This window comes from Hemibagrus wyckioides, linkage group LG22 (assembly GCF_019097595.1).
Source record: "Hemibagrus wyckioides isolate EC202008001 linkage group LG22, SWU_Hwy_1.0, whole genome shotgun sequence".
In the NCBI taxonomy this organism is placed as follows: domain Eukaryota; kingdom Metazoa; phylum Chordata; class Actinopteri; order Siluriformes; family Bagridae; genus Hemibagrus; species Hemibagrus wyckioides.
The window spans coordinates 22,468,866-22,483,435 of NC_080731.1; the positions used below are offsets into that span (position 1 = coordinate 22,468,866).

The following is a 14,570-nucleotide window of genomic DNA, read 5'->3' on the forward strand; positions in this document are numbered from 1 at the left end:
TGCAGCAGTGTTAATGCAGCAGTGTTTATGCAGCAGTGTTAATGCAGCAGTGTTAATGCAGCAGTGTTAATGCGGTAGTGTTAATGAGGCATTGTTAATGCAGTAGTGTTAATGCAGTAGTGTTAATGCGGCAGTGTTAATGTAGCAGTGTTAATGAGGCATTGTTAATGAAGCAGTGTTAATGCAGCAGTATTAATGCAGTAGTGTTAATGCAGCAGTGTTAATGTGGTAGTGTTAATGTGGTAGTGTTAATGCAGCAGTGTTAATGCAGCAGTGTTAATGCGGCAGTGTTAATGCAGTAGTGTTAATGCAGCAGTGTTAATGCGGCAGTGTTATTGCAGCAGTGTTAATGCAGTAGTGTTAATGCGGTAGTGTTAATGCGGCATTGTTAATGCAGTAGTGTTACTGTAGCAGTGTTAATGTGGCAGTGTTAATGCAGTAGTGTTAATGCGGCAGTGTTAATGTGGTAGTGTTAATGCAGCAGTGTTAATGCAGTAGTGTTAATGTGGCAGTGTTAATGCGGTAGTGTTAATGTGGCAGTGTTAATGTAGCAGTGTTAATGCAGCAGTGTTAATGCAGTAGTGTTAATGTGGCAGTGTTAATGCAGCAGTGTTAATGTGGCAGTGTTAATGCAGCAGTGTTAATGAGGCATTGTTAATGCAGCAGTGTTAATGCAGCAGTATTAATGCAGTAGTGTTAATGCAGCAGTGTTAATGCAGCAGTGTTTATGCAGCAGTGTTAATGCAGCAGTGTTAATGCGGCAGTGTTAATGCGGCAGTGTTATTGCAGCAGTGTTAATGCAGCAGTGTTAATGCGGCAGTGTTAATGCAGTAGTGTTAATGCGGCAGTGTTAATGCGGCAGTGTTATTGCAGCAGTGTTAATGCGGTAGTGTAATGTGGTAGTGTTAATGCGGCATTGTTAATGCAGTAGTGTTAATGCAGCAGTGTTTATGCAGCAGTGTTTATGCAGCAGTGTTAATGCAGCAGTGTTTATGCGGCAGTGTTAATGCGGCAGTGTTAATGCGGCAGTGTTATTGCAGCAGTGTTAATGCAGTAGTGTTAATGCGGTAATGTTAATGCGGTAGTGTTAATGAGGCATTGTTAATGCAGCAGTGTTAATGTAGCAGTGTTAATGAGGCATTGTTAATGAAGCAGTGTTAATGCAGCAGTATTAATGCAGTAGTGTTAATGCAGCAGTGTTAATGTGGTAGTGTTAATGCAGCAGTGTTAATGCAGCAGTGTTAATGCAGTAGTGTTACTGTAGCAGTGTTAATGTGGCAGTGTTAATGCAGTAGTGTTAATGCGGCAGTGTTAATGCGCAGTGTTAATGCAGTAGTGTTAATGCAGTAGTGTTAATGTGGCAGTGTTAATGCAGTAGTGTTAATGTGGCAGTGTTAATGCAGCAGTGTTAATGTGGCAGTGTTAATGTGGCAGTGTTAATGTAGCAGTGTTAATGAGGCATTGTTAATGCAGCAGTGTTAATGCAGCAGTATTAATGCAGCAGTGTTTATGCAGCAGTGTTAATGCAGCAGTGTTAATGCGGCAGTGTTAATGCAGTAGTGTTAATGCGGTAGTGTTAATGCAGCAGTGTTAATGTGGTAGTGTTAATGCAGCAGTGTTAATGCAGCAGTGTTAATGCGGCAGTGTTAATGCGGCAGTGTTAATGAGGCATTGTTAATGCAGCAGTATTAATGCAGTAGTGTTAATGCAGCAGTGTTAATGTGGTAGTGTTAATGCAGCAGTGTTAATGCGGCAGTGTTAATGCGGCAGTGTTAATGCAGTAGTGTTAATGCAGCAGTGTTAATGCGGCAGTGTTATTACAGCAGTGTTAATGCAATAGTGTTAATGCAGTAGTGTTAATGCGGTAGTGTTAATGAGGCATTGTTAATGCAGTAGTGTTACTGTAGCAGTGTTAATGCGGCAGTGTTAATGTGGTAGTGTTAATGCAGCAGTGTTAATGCAGTAGTGTTACTGTAGCAGTGTTAATGCGGCAGTGTTAATGTGGCAGTGTTAATGCAGTAGTGTTAATGCGGCAGTGTTAATGTGGCAGTGTTAATGCAGCAGTGTTAATGCGGCAGTGTTATTGTAGCAGTGTTAATGCAGTAGTGTTAATGCGGCAGTGTTAATGCGGCAGTGTTATTGCAGCAGTGTTAATGCGGCAGTGTTAATGTAGCAGTGTTAATGCGGCAGTGTTAATGCGGCAGTGTTAATGTAGCAGTGTTTATGCAGCAGTGTTAATGCAGCAGTGTTAATGCAGCAGTGTTAATGCGGCAGTGTTAATGTAGCAGTGTTTATGCAGTAGTGTTAATGCAGCAGTGTTAATGCGGCAGTGTTAATGTAGCAGTGTTAATGTAGCAGTTTTAATGTAGCAGTGTTAGTGAGGCATTGTTAATGCGGCAGTGTTAATGTAGCAGTGTTAATGCAGCAGTGTTAATGTAGCAGTGTTAATGAGGCATTGTTAATGCAGCAGTGTTTATGCAGCAGTGTTAATGCAGCAGTGTTAATGCAGCAGTGTTAATGCGGCAGTGTTATTGCAGCAGTGTTAATACAGTAGTGTTAATGTAGCAGTGTTAATGAGGCATTGTTAATGCAGCAGTATTAATGCAGTAGTGTTAATGCAGCAGTGTTAATGCAGCAGTGTTAATGCAGCAGTTTTAATGCGGCAGTGTCATTGCCGCAGTGTTAATGCAGTAGTGTTAATGCGGCAGTGTTAATGCGGCAGTGTTAATGCAGCAGTGTTAATGCGGCAGTGTTAATGCAGTAGTGTTAATGTGGCAGTGTTAATGCAGTAGTGTTAATGCGGCAGTGTTAATGTAGCAGCGTTAATGCGGCAGTGTTAATGTAGCAGTGTTAATGTAGCAGTGTTAATGTAGCAGTGTTAGTGAGGCATTGTTAATGCAGCAGTGTTAATGCAGCAGTGTTAATGTAGCAGTGTTAATGAGACATTGTTAATGCAGCAGTGTTAATGTAGCAGTGTTAATGAGGCATTGTTAATGCAGCAGTGTTAATGCAGTAGTGTTAATGCGGCAGTGTTAATGTAGCAGTGTTAATGAGGCATTGTTAATGCAGCAGTGTTAATGTGGCAGTGTTAATGCGGTAGTGTTAATGCGGCAGTGTTAATGCGGCAGTGTTAATGCGGCAGTGTTAATGCAGCGGTGTTAATGCAGCGGTGTTAATGCAGCAGTGTTAATGCAGTAGTGTTAATGCCGCAGTGTTTATGCAGCAGTGTTAATGCAGCAGTGTTAATGCAGTAGTGTTAATGAGGCATTGTTAATGCAGTAGTGTTAATGTAGTAGTGTTAATGCGGCAGTGTTAATGTAGCAGTGTTAATGCGGCAGTGTTAATGTGGTAGTGTTTAATGCAGCAGTGTTAATGCAGTAGTGTTAATGCAGCAGTGTTAATGCGGCAGTGTTAATGCGGCAGTGTTAATGCAGCAGTGTTAATGCGGCAGTGTTAATGCAGTAGTGTTAATGCAGCAGTGTTAATGCAGCAGTGTTAATGCAGCAGTGTTAATGTGGCAGTGTTAATGCAGCAGTGTTAATGCGTGTTGTTAATGCGGTAGTGTTAATGAGGCATTGTTAATGCAGTAGTGTTACTGTAGCAGTGTTAATGTGGCAGTGTTAATGCAGTAGTGTTAATGTGGCAGTGTTAATGTGGCAGTGTTAATGTGGTAGTGTTAATGCAGCAGTGTTAATGCAGTAGTGTTACTGTAGCAGTGTTAATGCGGCAGTGTTAATGTGGCAGTGTTAATGCAGTAGTGTTAATGCGGCAGTGTTAATGTAGCAGTGTTAATGCGGCAGTGTTAATGCGGCAGTGTTAATGCGGCAGTGTTATTGCAGCAGTGTTAATGCGGCAGTGTTAATGTAGCAGTGTTAATGCGGCAGTGTTAATGTAGCAGCGTTAATGCAGTAGTGTTAATGCAGCAGTGTTAATGCGGCAGTGTTAATGCAGCATTGTTAATGCAGTAGTGTTAATGCAGTAGTGTTAATGCGGCAGTGTTAATGTAGCAGCGTTAATGCAGCAGTGTTAATGTAGCAGCGTTAATGTAGCAGCGTTAATGCAGTAGTGTTAATGCAGCAGTGTTAATGCAGTAGTGTTAATGCAGCTGTGTTAATGCAGTAGTGTTAATGCAGCTGTGTTAATGCAGTAGTGTTAATGCAGTAGTGTTAATGCAGCAGTGTTAATGCAGTAGTGTTAATGCAGCAGTGTTAATGCAGAAAGCTTTGATGTTTAATAAGATGTCTGAGATGAGAACAGTTCTAGGAAGAGCACTCAGGGGTGTGGAGCTCTCTCTAACTCAATCTGTCTTTCTCATCAGAGCCGGGAACTCACAGCCTGGAACACTGCACAGTACGTACTGAACACATACACACACACACACACACACACACAGACACACACACACACACACACACACACAGACACACAGACACACAGACACACACACACACAAACACACACAGACACACAGACACACACAGACACACACACACATACACACAGACACACACACACAGACACACACACACAGACACACACACAGACACACACAGACACACACACACACAGACACACACACACAGACACACACACACACACACACAGACAGACACACATACACACAGACACACACACACAGACACACACAGACACACACACACAGACAGACACACACACACACACACACAGACAGACACACATACACACAGACACACACACACAGACACACACACACAGACAGACACACATACACACAGACACACACACACAGACACACACACACAGACAGACACACACACACAGACACACACACACAGACACACACAGACACACACACACACAGACACACACACACAGACACACACACACACACACAGACACACACACACACACAGACAGACACACACACACAGACACACACACAGACACACACAGACACACACACACAGACAGACACACACACACACACACACACACACAGACAGACACACATACACACAGACACACACACACAGACACACACACACAGACAGACACACATACACACAGACACACACACACAGACACACACACACACACAGACACACACACACAGACACACACACACACACACACACACACACACACACACACACACACAGACACACACACACAGACACACACACACAGACACACACACACACAGTAAATCATGTTCTGTGTTATTCATTACCCAGGAGTCTTTGCTCACTCAGCGTGGTGCAGCTGTGGAAGAGGCACTTAAAGCAGGCAGAGGTGTTCCTGATGACCTGCTCATCAACATCATCACAGACGCAATCAGGTGCACACCTGTCTGTCTGTTACACCTGTCTATCTGTCACACCTGTCTGTCTGTCTGTAACACTCTCTGTCTGAGTAACACACTCATTCTTTATTTCATGTGTTCTTCAGGAAGGTTCCCTCAGGTCAGGGTTGGGTTCTGGACGGGTTTCCTGTGGAGCACTCTCAGGCTCAGCTGCTGGAGAAGGCTCTGGGTGGAGCTGACCTGGATCAGGACCACACACAGGGGCGAGATAAGAGTCACGAGCTAGCTGTGGACAGGAACGCCCCTCAGGCTCCACCCCCAGCCTCACCTGTGCTGCATATAGCTCTGTTGCTGGAGGTGTCAGATGAGCAGGTGCTGCAACGATATCAACAACGTGAGTGACCTTAAATCATCTCTAACCATCAACACAGCTATGGTTTACTGGATCCCCAGTATTTATTATTATTATTATTATTATTATTATTACTGTTTACTGAACTGAACTGAGGGCATGAAGCCTTTATTATCGCCACACATACATTACAGCACAGTGGAATACTTTTCTTCGCATATCCCAGCTGAGGAAGTTGGGGTCGGAGCGCAGGGGCAGATACAATACAGCGCCCCTGGAGTAGAGAGGGTTAAGGGCCTTGCTCAGATGCCCAACAGTGGAGCTTGGTGGTGCTGGGGCTTGAACCCCGATTACAACCCACAGCCTTAACCACTTGAGCCTCCCTAAATTCTGTAATAGGCCTTAAATTCTCTGTGACTGTTAGGCAGGATTAATTTTAGATTTATTAACTGCTTATTTCCTCACATCATTTTCTAAAACACATTAAACAGTGTGTGTGAGCAGTGTGTTGTACAGGTGAAGCAGCAATACACCAGTAAACTGTTTTTCCCAGCAGTTCAGGAGGGAGAGATAAACTCTGAGCATTCAGGGAGGAGTCAAGAGCAGAGGCAGGTCCAGCACAGGTCAGTGTGTCTCACAGTGTTCATTCACTTGGGTGATGATTACATAAGCACTTTTAAGCTTTTATCTTCACAGAGGTCCACATTAAATCTGCATATGTCATTCTGTGCAGTGCACTACACTGATACACTACACTGATACACTACACTGATACACTGATACACTGATACACTACACTGATACACTGATACACTGATACACTACACTGATACACTACACTGATACACTGATACACTACACTGATACACTACACTGATACACTGATACACTACACTGATACACTGATACACTACACTGATACACTACACTGATACACTGATACACTACACTGATACACTACACTGATACACTGATACACTACACTGATACACTGATACACTACACTGATACACTGATACACTACACTGATACACTACACTGATACACTGATACACTACACTGATACACTGATACACTACACTGATACACTACACTGATACACTGATACACTACACTGATACACTGATGCACTACACTGATACACTGATGCACTACACTGATACACTGATACACTACACTGATACACTACACTGATACACTGATACACTGATACACTACACTGATACACTACACTGATACACTGATACACTACACTGATACACTACACTGATACACTGATACACTACACTGATACACTGATACACTACACTGATACACTGATACACTACACTGATACACTGATACACTACACTGATACACTGATACACTACACTGATACACTGATACACTACACTGATACACTACACTGATACACTGATACACTACACTGATACACTGATGCACTACACTGATACACTGATGCACTACACTGATACACTACACTGATACACTACACTGATACACTACACTGATACACTGATACACTACACTGATACACTGATGCACTACACTAATACACTACACTGATACACTACACTGATACACTGATACACTACAGTGATACACTACACTGATACACTGATACACTACAGTGATACACTACACTGATACACTACACTGATACACTACAGTGATACACTACACTGATACACTGATACACTACAGTGATACACTACACTGATACACTGATACACTACAGTGATACACTACACTGATACACTGATACACTACAGTGATACACTACACTGATACACTGATACACTACACTGATACACTACAGTGATACACTACACTGATACACTACACTGATACACTACACTGATACACTGATACACTACAGTGATACACTACACTGATACACTGATACACTACAGTGATACACTACACTGATACACTGATACACTACAGTGATACACTACACTGATACACTGATACACTACAGTGATACACTACACTGATACACTACACTGATACACTACAGTGATACACTACACTGATACACTGATACACTACAGTGATACACTACACTGATACACTGATACACTACAGTGATACACTACACTGATACACTGATACACTACACTGATACACTGATACACTACACTGATACACTACACTGATACACTACACTGATATACTGATACACTACACTGATACACTACACTGATACACTGATACACTACACTGATACACTGATACACTACACTGATACACTACACTGATACACTGATACACTACACTGATACACTGATGCACTACACTGATACACTGATGCACTACACTGATACACTGATACACTACACTGATACACTACACTGATACACTACACTGATACACTGATACACTACACTGATACACTGATACACTACACTGATACACTGATACACTACACTGATACACTGATGCACTACACTGATACACTGATACACTACACTGATACACTACACTGATACACTACACTGATACACTGATACACTACACTGATACACTGATACACTACACTGATACACTGATACACTACACTGATACACTGATGCACTACACTGATACACTGATACACTACACTGATACACTACACTGATACACTGATACACTACACTGATACACTGATACACTGATGCACTACACTAATACACTACACTGATACACTACACTGATACACTGATACACTACACTGATACACTACACTGATACACTGATACACTACACTGATACTCTGATACACTACACTGATACACTGATACACTACACTGATACACTACACTGATACACTGATACACTACACTGATACACTACACTGATACACTGATACACTACAGTGATACACTACACTGATACTCTGATACACTACACTGATACTCTGATACACTACACTGATACACTATACTGATACACTGATACACTACACTGATACTCTGATACACTACACTGATACACTACACTGATACACTACACTGATACACTGATACACTACAGTGATACACTACACTGATACTCTGATACACTACACTGATACACTACACTGATACACTGATACACTACACTGATACTCTGATACACTACAGTGATACACTACACTGATACTCTGATACACTACACTGATACACTACACTGATACACTGATACACTACACTGATACACTGATACACTACACTGATACACTGGTAGACTACACTGGTACACTGATACACTACACTGATACACTGAAACACTACACTGATACACTACACTGATACACTACACTGACACACTGATACACTACACTGATACACTGATACACTACACTGATACACTACACTGATATACTGATACACTACACTGATACACTACACTGATACACTGATACACTACACTGATACACTGATACACTACACTGATACACTACACTGACACACTGATACACTACACTGATACACTGATACACTACACTGATACACTACACTGATACACTGATACACTACACTGATACACTACACTGATGCACTGATACACTACACTGATACACTGATACACTACACTGATACACTGATACACTACACTGATACACTACACTGATTCACTGATACACTACACTGATACACTGATACACTACACTGATACACTGATACACTACACTGATACACTACACTGATACACTGATACACTACACTGATACACTGATACACTACACCGATACACTGATGCACTACACTGATACACTGATACACTACACTGATACACTACACTGATACACTGATACACTACACTGATACTCATACACTACACTGATACACTACACTGATACACTCATACACTACACTGATACACTACACTGATACACTCATACACCACACTGATACACTGATACACTACACTGATACACTACACTGATACACTACACTGATACACTGATACACTACACTGATACACTACACTGATACACTACACTGATACACTACACTGATACACTACACTGATACACTGATACACTACACTGATACACTGATACACTACACTGATACACTGATACACTACACTGATACACTGATACACTACACTGATACACTACACTGATACACTGATACACTGATACACTACACTGATACACTGATACACTGATACACTACACTGATACACTGATACACTGATACACTACACTGATACACTGATACACTACACTGATACACTATACTGATACACTGATACACTGATACACTACACTGATACACTGATACACTACACTGATACACTGATACACTCATACACTACACTGATACACTACACTGATACACTGATACACTACACTGATGCACTATACTGATACACTGATACACTACACTGATACACTACACTGATACACTGATACACTACACTGATACACTACACTGATACACTGATACACTACACTGATACACTACACTGATACACTGATACACTACACTGATACACTGATACACTACACTGATACACTGATACACTACACTGATACACTGATACACTACACTGATACACTACACTGATACACTGATACACTGATACACTACACTGATACACTGATACACTGATACACTACACTGATACACTGATACACTACACTGATACACTATACTGATACACTGATACACTGATACACTACACTGATACACTGATACACTACACTGATACACTGATACACTCATACACTACACTGATACACTACACTGATACACTGATACACTACACTGATGCACTATACTGATACACTGATACACTACACTGATACACTACACTGATACACTGATACACTACACTGATACACTGATACACTACACTGATACACTGATACACTGATGCACTACACTGATACACTACACTGATACACTGATACACTACACTGATACACTGATACACTGATGCACTACACTGATACACTACACTGATACACTGATACACTACACTGATACACTATACTGATACACTGATACACTACACTGATACACTGATACACTACACTGATACACTGATACACTACACTGATACACTACACTGATACACTCATACACTCATACACTACACTGATACACTGATACACTACACTGATACACTGATACACTCATACACTACACTGATACACTGATACACTACACTGATACACTACACTGATACACTGATACACTGATACACTACACTGATACACTCATACACTCATACACTACACTGATACACTGATACACTACACTGATACACTGATACACTACACTGATACACTACACTGATACACTGATACACTACACTGATACACTACACTGATACACTGATACACTACACTGATACACTACACTGATACACTGATACACTACACTGATACACTACACTGATACACTGATACACTACACTGATACACTGATACACTACACTGATACACTACACTGATACACTACACTGATACACTGATACACTACACTGATACACTGATACACTACACTGATACTCTGATACACTACACTGATACACTGATACACTACACTGATACACTGATACACTACACTGATACACTACACTGATACTCTGATACACTACACTGATACACTGATACACTACACTGATACACTACACTGATACACTGATACACTACACTGATACACTACACTGATACACTACACTGATACACTGATACACTACACTGATACACTGATACACTACACTGATACACTGATACACTACACTGATACACTGATACACTACACTGATACACTACACTGATACACTGATACACTACACTGATACACTACACTGATACACTGATACACTACACTGATACACTGATACACTGATACACTACACTGATACACTACACTGATACACTGATACACTGATACACTACACTGATACACTGATACACTACACTGATACACTGATACACTGATACACTACACTGATACACTGATACACTACACTGATACACTGATACACTGATACACTACACTGATACACTACACTGATACACTGATACACTGATACACTACACTGATACACTGATACACTACACTGATACACTGATACACTACACTGATACACTGATACACTACACTGATACACTACACTGATACACTGATACACTACACTGATACACTGATACACTACACTGATACACTGATACACTACACTGATACACTGATACACTGATACACTGATACACTACACTGATACACTACACTGATACACTACACTGCTAGAAAGCTTTAAAACTCTTCTATTTTCTTCACTTTTTTTCTTTCTCTGTACCTGCAGGATTCTGGGTTTTCAGGACGCTTGGCCTGGACTGGAGGAGTGGTTTGGAGTGGAACAGAAGATCTTGGTGAAGGTGAATGGAGATGTGGATGAGGAGTCTCTGTACAGATCAGTGGAAACAGTGCTGCTATACGTGATGGACACTGCAGAAAAAGGTAGATCTTTCTGAAAGCCAGTGATCTCAGAACCTCAGCCACAGTCTCAGATCTCAGTCGTCTTCTGTCCTATTTTCCCTGACCGTCCCCTCACACAATAATATACAGCATATTTTACATAATAATAAAATACGTAAACATCCAGCGTACACAAAACAACACCAAACACTCGGAACAGTGACACGCCAAGAACTGGGATACTGGAGAATTCTGCTTCCCTTTCCCCAACTGCTCACAGAGCCAGCAGCCAATCACAACCCTGATTAAATGAACGAGGCATTCCGATTGGCCAGACTCATTCCTCCAGCCGTACTGCATTTAAATTTTCAGCGTCCCTACACCGCGCTTTCCTAAACAACGCTACGTGTTCTTTGTCTCGAGTAAATACACTGTCCTTCATTTAATATATTATTAACATTTTACTTCATTTTAATTAATGTTTATATTTTGTAATTAATAATTATATTTTTATTAATAAATAACCTTATTTCGACATAAATATAGTTCACTATAAGGTTTGTGGATATTGCGATATACCGGGAAAATCTGCAAAAAAAATGGGACTCGCCATATATGAACCACGATTACTGTATTCCATATGCTAACTGAGTGATAGGGTCACACACCCAGGTACACACACACACTGTAGTAATGAGTGTGTACTCATCTCCACAGGGTCACACACCCAGGTACACACACACTGTAGTAATGAGTGTGTACTCATCTCCACAGGGTCACACACCCAGGTACACACAGCAACAGACGACAACACATCTGAGATTACAGACATCCAGAAACCAGGATCAGACCACTGCAGTAAGGACAACTCTCACAGTTTACCTTTGTATCATGTCTTACACTCTTACACTCTTACACGCTTACACACCTACACACTCCTACACACTTACACACTTCTACACACCTACAGTGCCTTGCAAAAGTATTCACCCCCCTTGGCATTTTTCATGTTTTGTTACCTCACAACCTGGAAATAAAATGGATTGTTTGAAGGTTTGCATGATTTCATTTACAGAACATGCCTACAACTTTGAAGATGTGATTTTTTTTATTGTGAAGCAAACAACAAATAGGACAAAATAACAGAAAACTTGCATAACTATTCACCCCCCTAAAGTCAGTACTTTGTAGAGCCACCTTTTGTGGCAATTACAGCTGCAAGTCGCTTTGGATAAGTCTCTATGAGCTTGCCACATCTTGCCACCACCATATTTCACTGTGGTGTTCTTGGGGTGATGGGATGTGTTGGGTTTGTGCCAGACATAGCATTTTCCTTGGTGGCTGAAAAGTTCAATTTTAGTCTCATCTCACCAGAGCACCTTCCTCCATACATTTGGGGAGTCGCCCACATGTCTTTTGACAAACTCAAAACGTGCCTTCTTATTTTTAACACTAAATAATGGCTTTTTTCTGGTAACTCTTCCATAAAGCCCAGCTCTGTAGAGTGTATGGCTTATTGTGATCCCATGCACAGATACACCAGTCTCTGCTGTGGAACTCTGCAGCTCCTTCAGGGTTACCTTTGGTCTCTGTGCTGCCTCTCTGATTAATGCCCTCCTTGCCCGGTCTGTGAGTTTTGGTGGGCGGCCCTCTCTTGGCAGGTTTGTTGTGGTACAACATGCTCCGGGGATCATCAAACATTTGGATATTTTTTTATAACCCAACCCTGACTTGTACATCTCAACAACTTTGTCCCTGACTTGTTTGGAGAGCTCCTTGGTCTTCATGGTGTGATGCCTCTTGTTTAGTGGTGTTGCAGCCTCTGGGGCCTTTCAGAAAAGGTGTGTTTATACTGACAGATCATGTGACACACAGGTGGACTTCACTAATTTCACTAATTATATGACTTCTGAAGGTAATTGGTTGCACTAGAACTTTTGAGGGGCTTCATAGCAAAGGGGGTGAATACATATGCACATGCCAATTTTCAGATTTTTAAATTAAAAAAAAAAAATTAATATATATTTTTCTCATTTCACTTCACCAACTTAGACTATTTTGTGCAGATCCATCACATAAAATTCAGATTAACCCTCCTGTCATAGTTGGGGTCAATTTGACCCGATTCACTGTTTAATGACTTTAAATACGCTAAATGGTCAAAAGACACCCCTCCAAATCATTGCATTTAGGTGTTGTTTTTCAGGGGTTGGACTCGGCCCCTTAGTTCCAGTGAAATGAACTCTTAATGCTTCAGCTTCATACCAAGACATTTTACACAATTTCATGCTCTTTGTGGGAACAGTTTGGGGATGACCCCTTCCTGTTCCAACATGACTGCACACCAGTGACCAAAGCAAGGTTCATAAAAAATGGATGAATGAGTTTGGTGTGGAGGAACTTGACTGGCCTACACAGAGTCCTGACCTCAACCCCATAGAACACCTTTGGGATGAATTAGAGTGAAGACTGTGAGCCATTCCAAAACTGGGACATCTGCCTTTCCATGCACATGAATGTAATATGGAGTTGT

General features: G+C 41.3%; 1 protein-coding gene across 1 annotated transcript in view; it reads left to right on the top strand.

Moving 5' to 3' along the window:
• The window catches only part of spef2 (sperm flagellar 2), a 52,375-nt gene that overhangs the window by 18,985 nt on the left and 18,820 nt on the right, over nt 1-14,570 (top strand). Inside the window, exons 14-19 of the mRNA XM_058374559.1 lie at nt 4,319-4,350; nt 5,217-5,320; nt 5,431-5,678; nt 6,193-6,259; nt 11,925-12,079; nt 12,812-12,895. Of these exons, the coding sequence (XP_058230542.1) occupies nt 4,319-4,350; nt 5,217-5,320; nt 5,431-5,678; nt 6,193-6,259; nt 11,925-12,079; nt 12,812-12,895 (690 nt within the window). The remainder of the gene's footprint in view (nt 1-4,318; nt 4,351-5,216; nt 5,321-5,430; nt 5,679-6,192; nt 6,260-11,924; nt 12,080-12,811; nt 12,896-14,570) is intronic.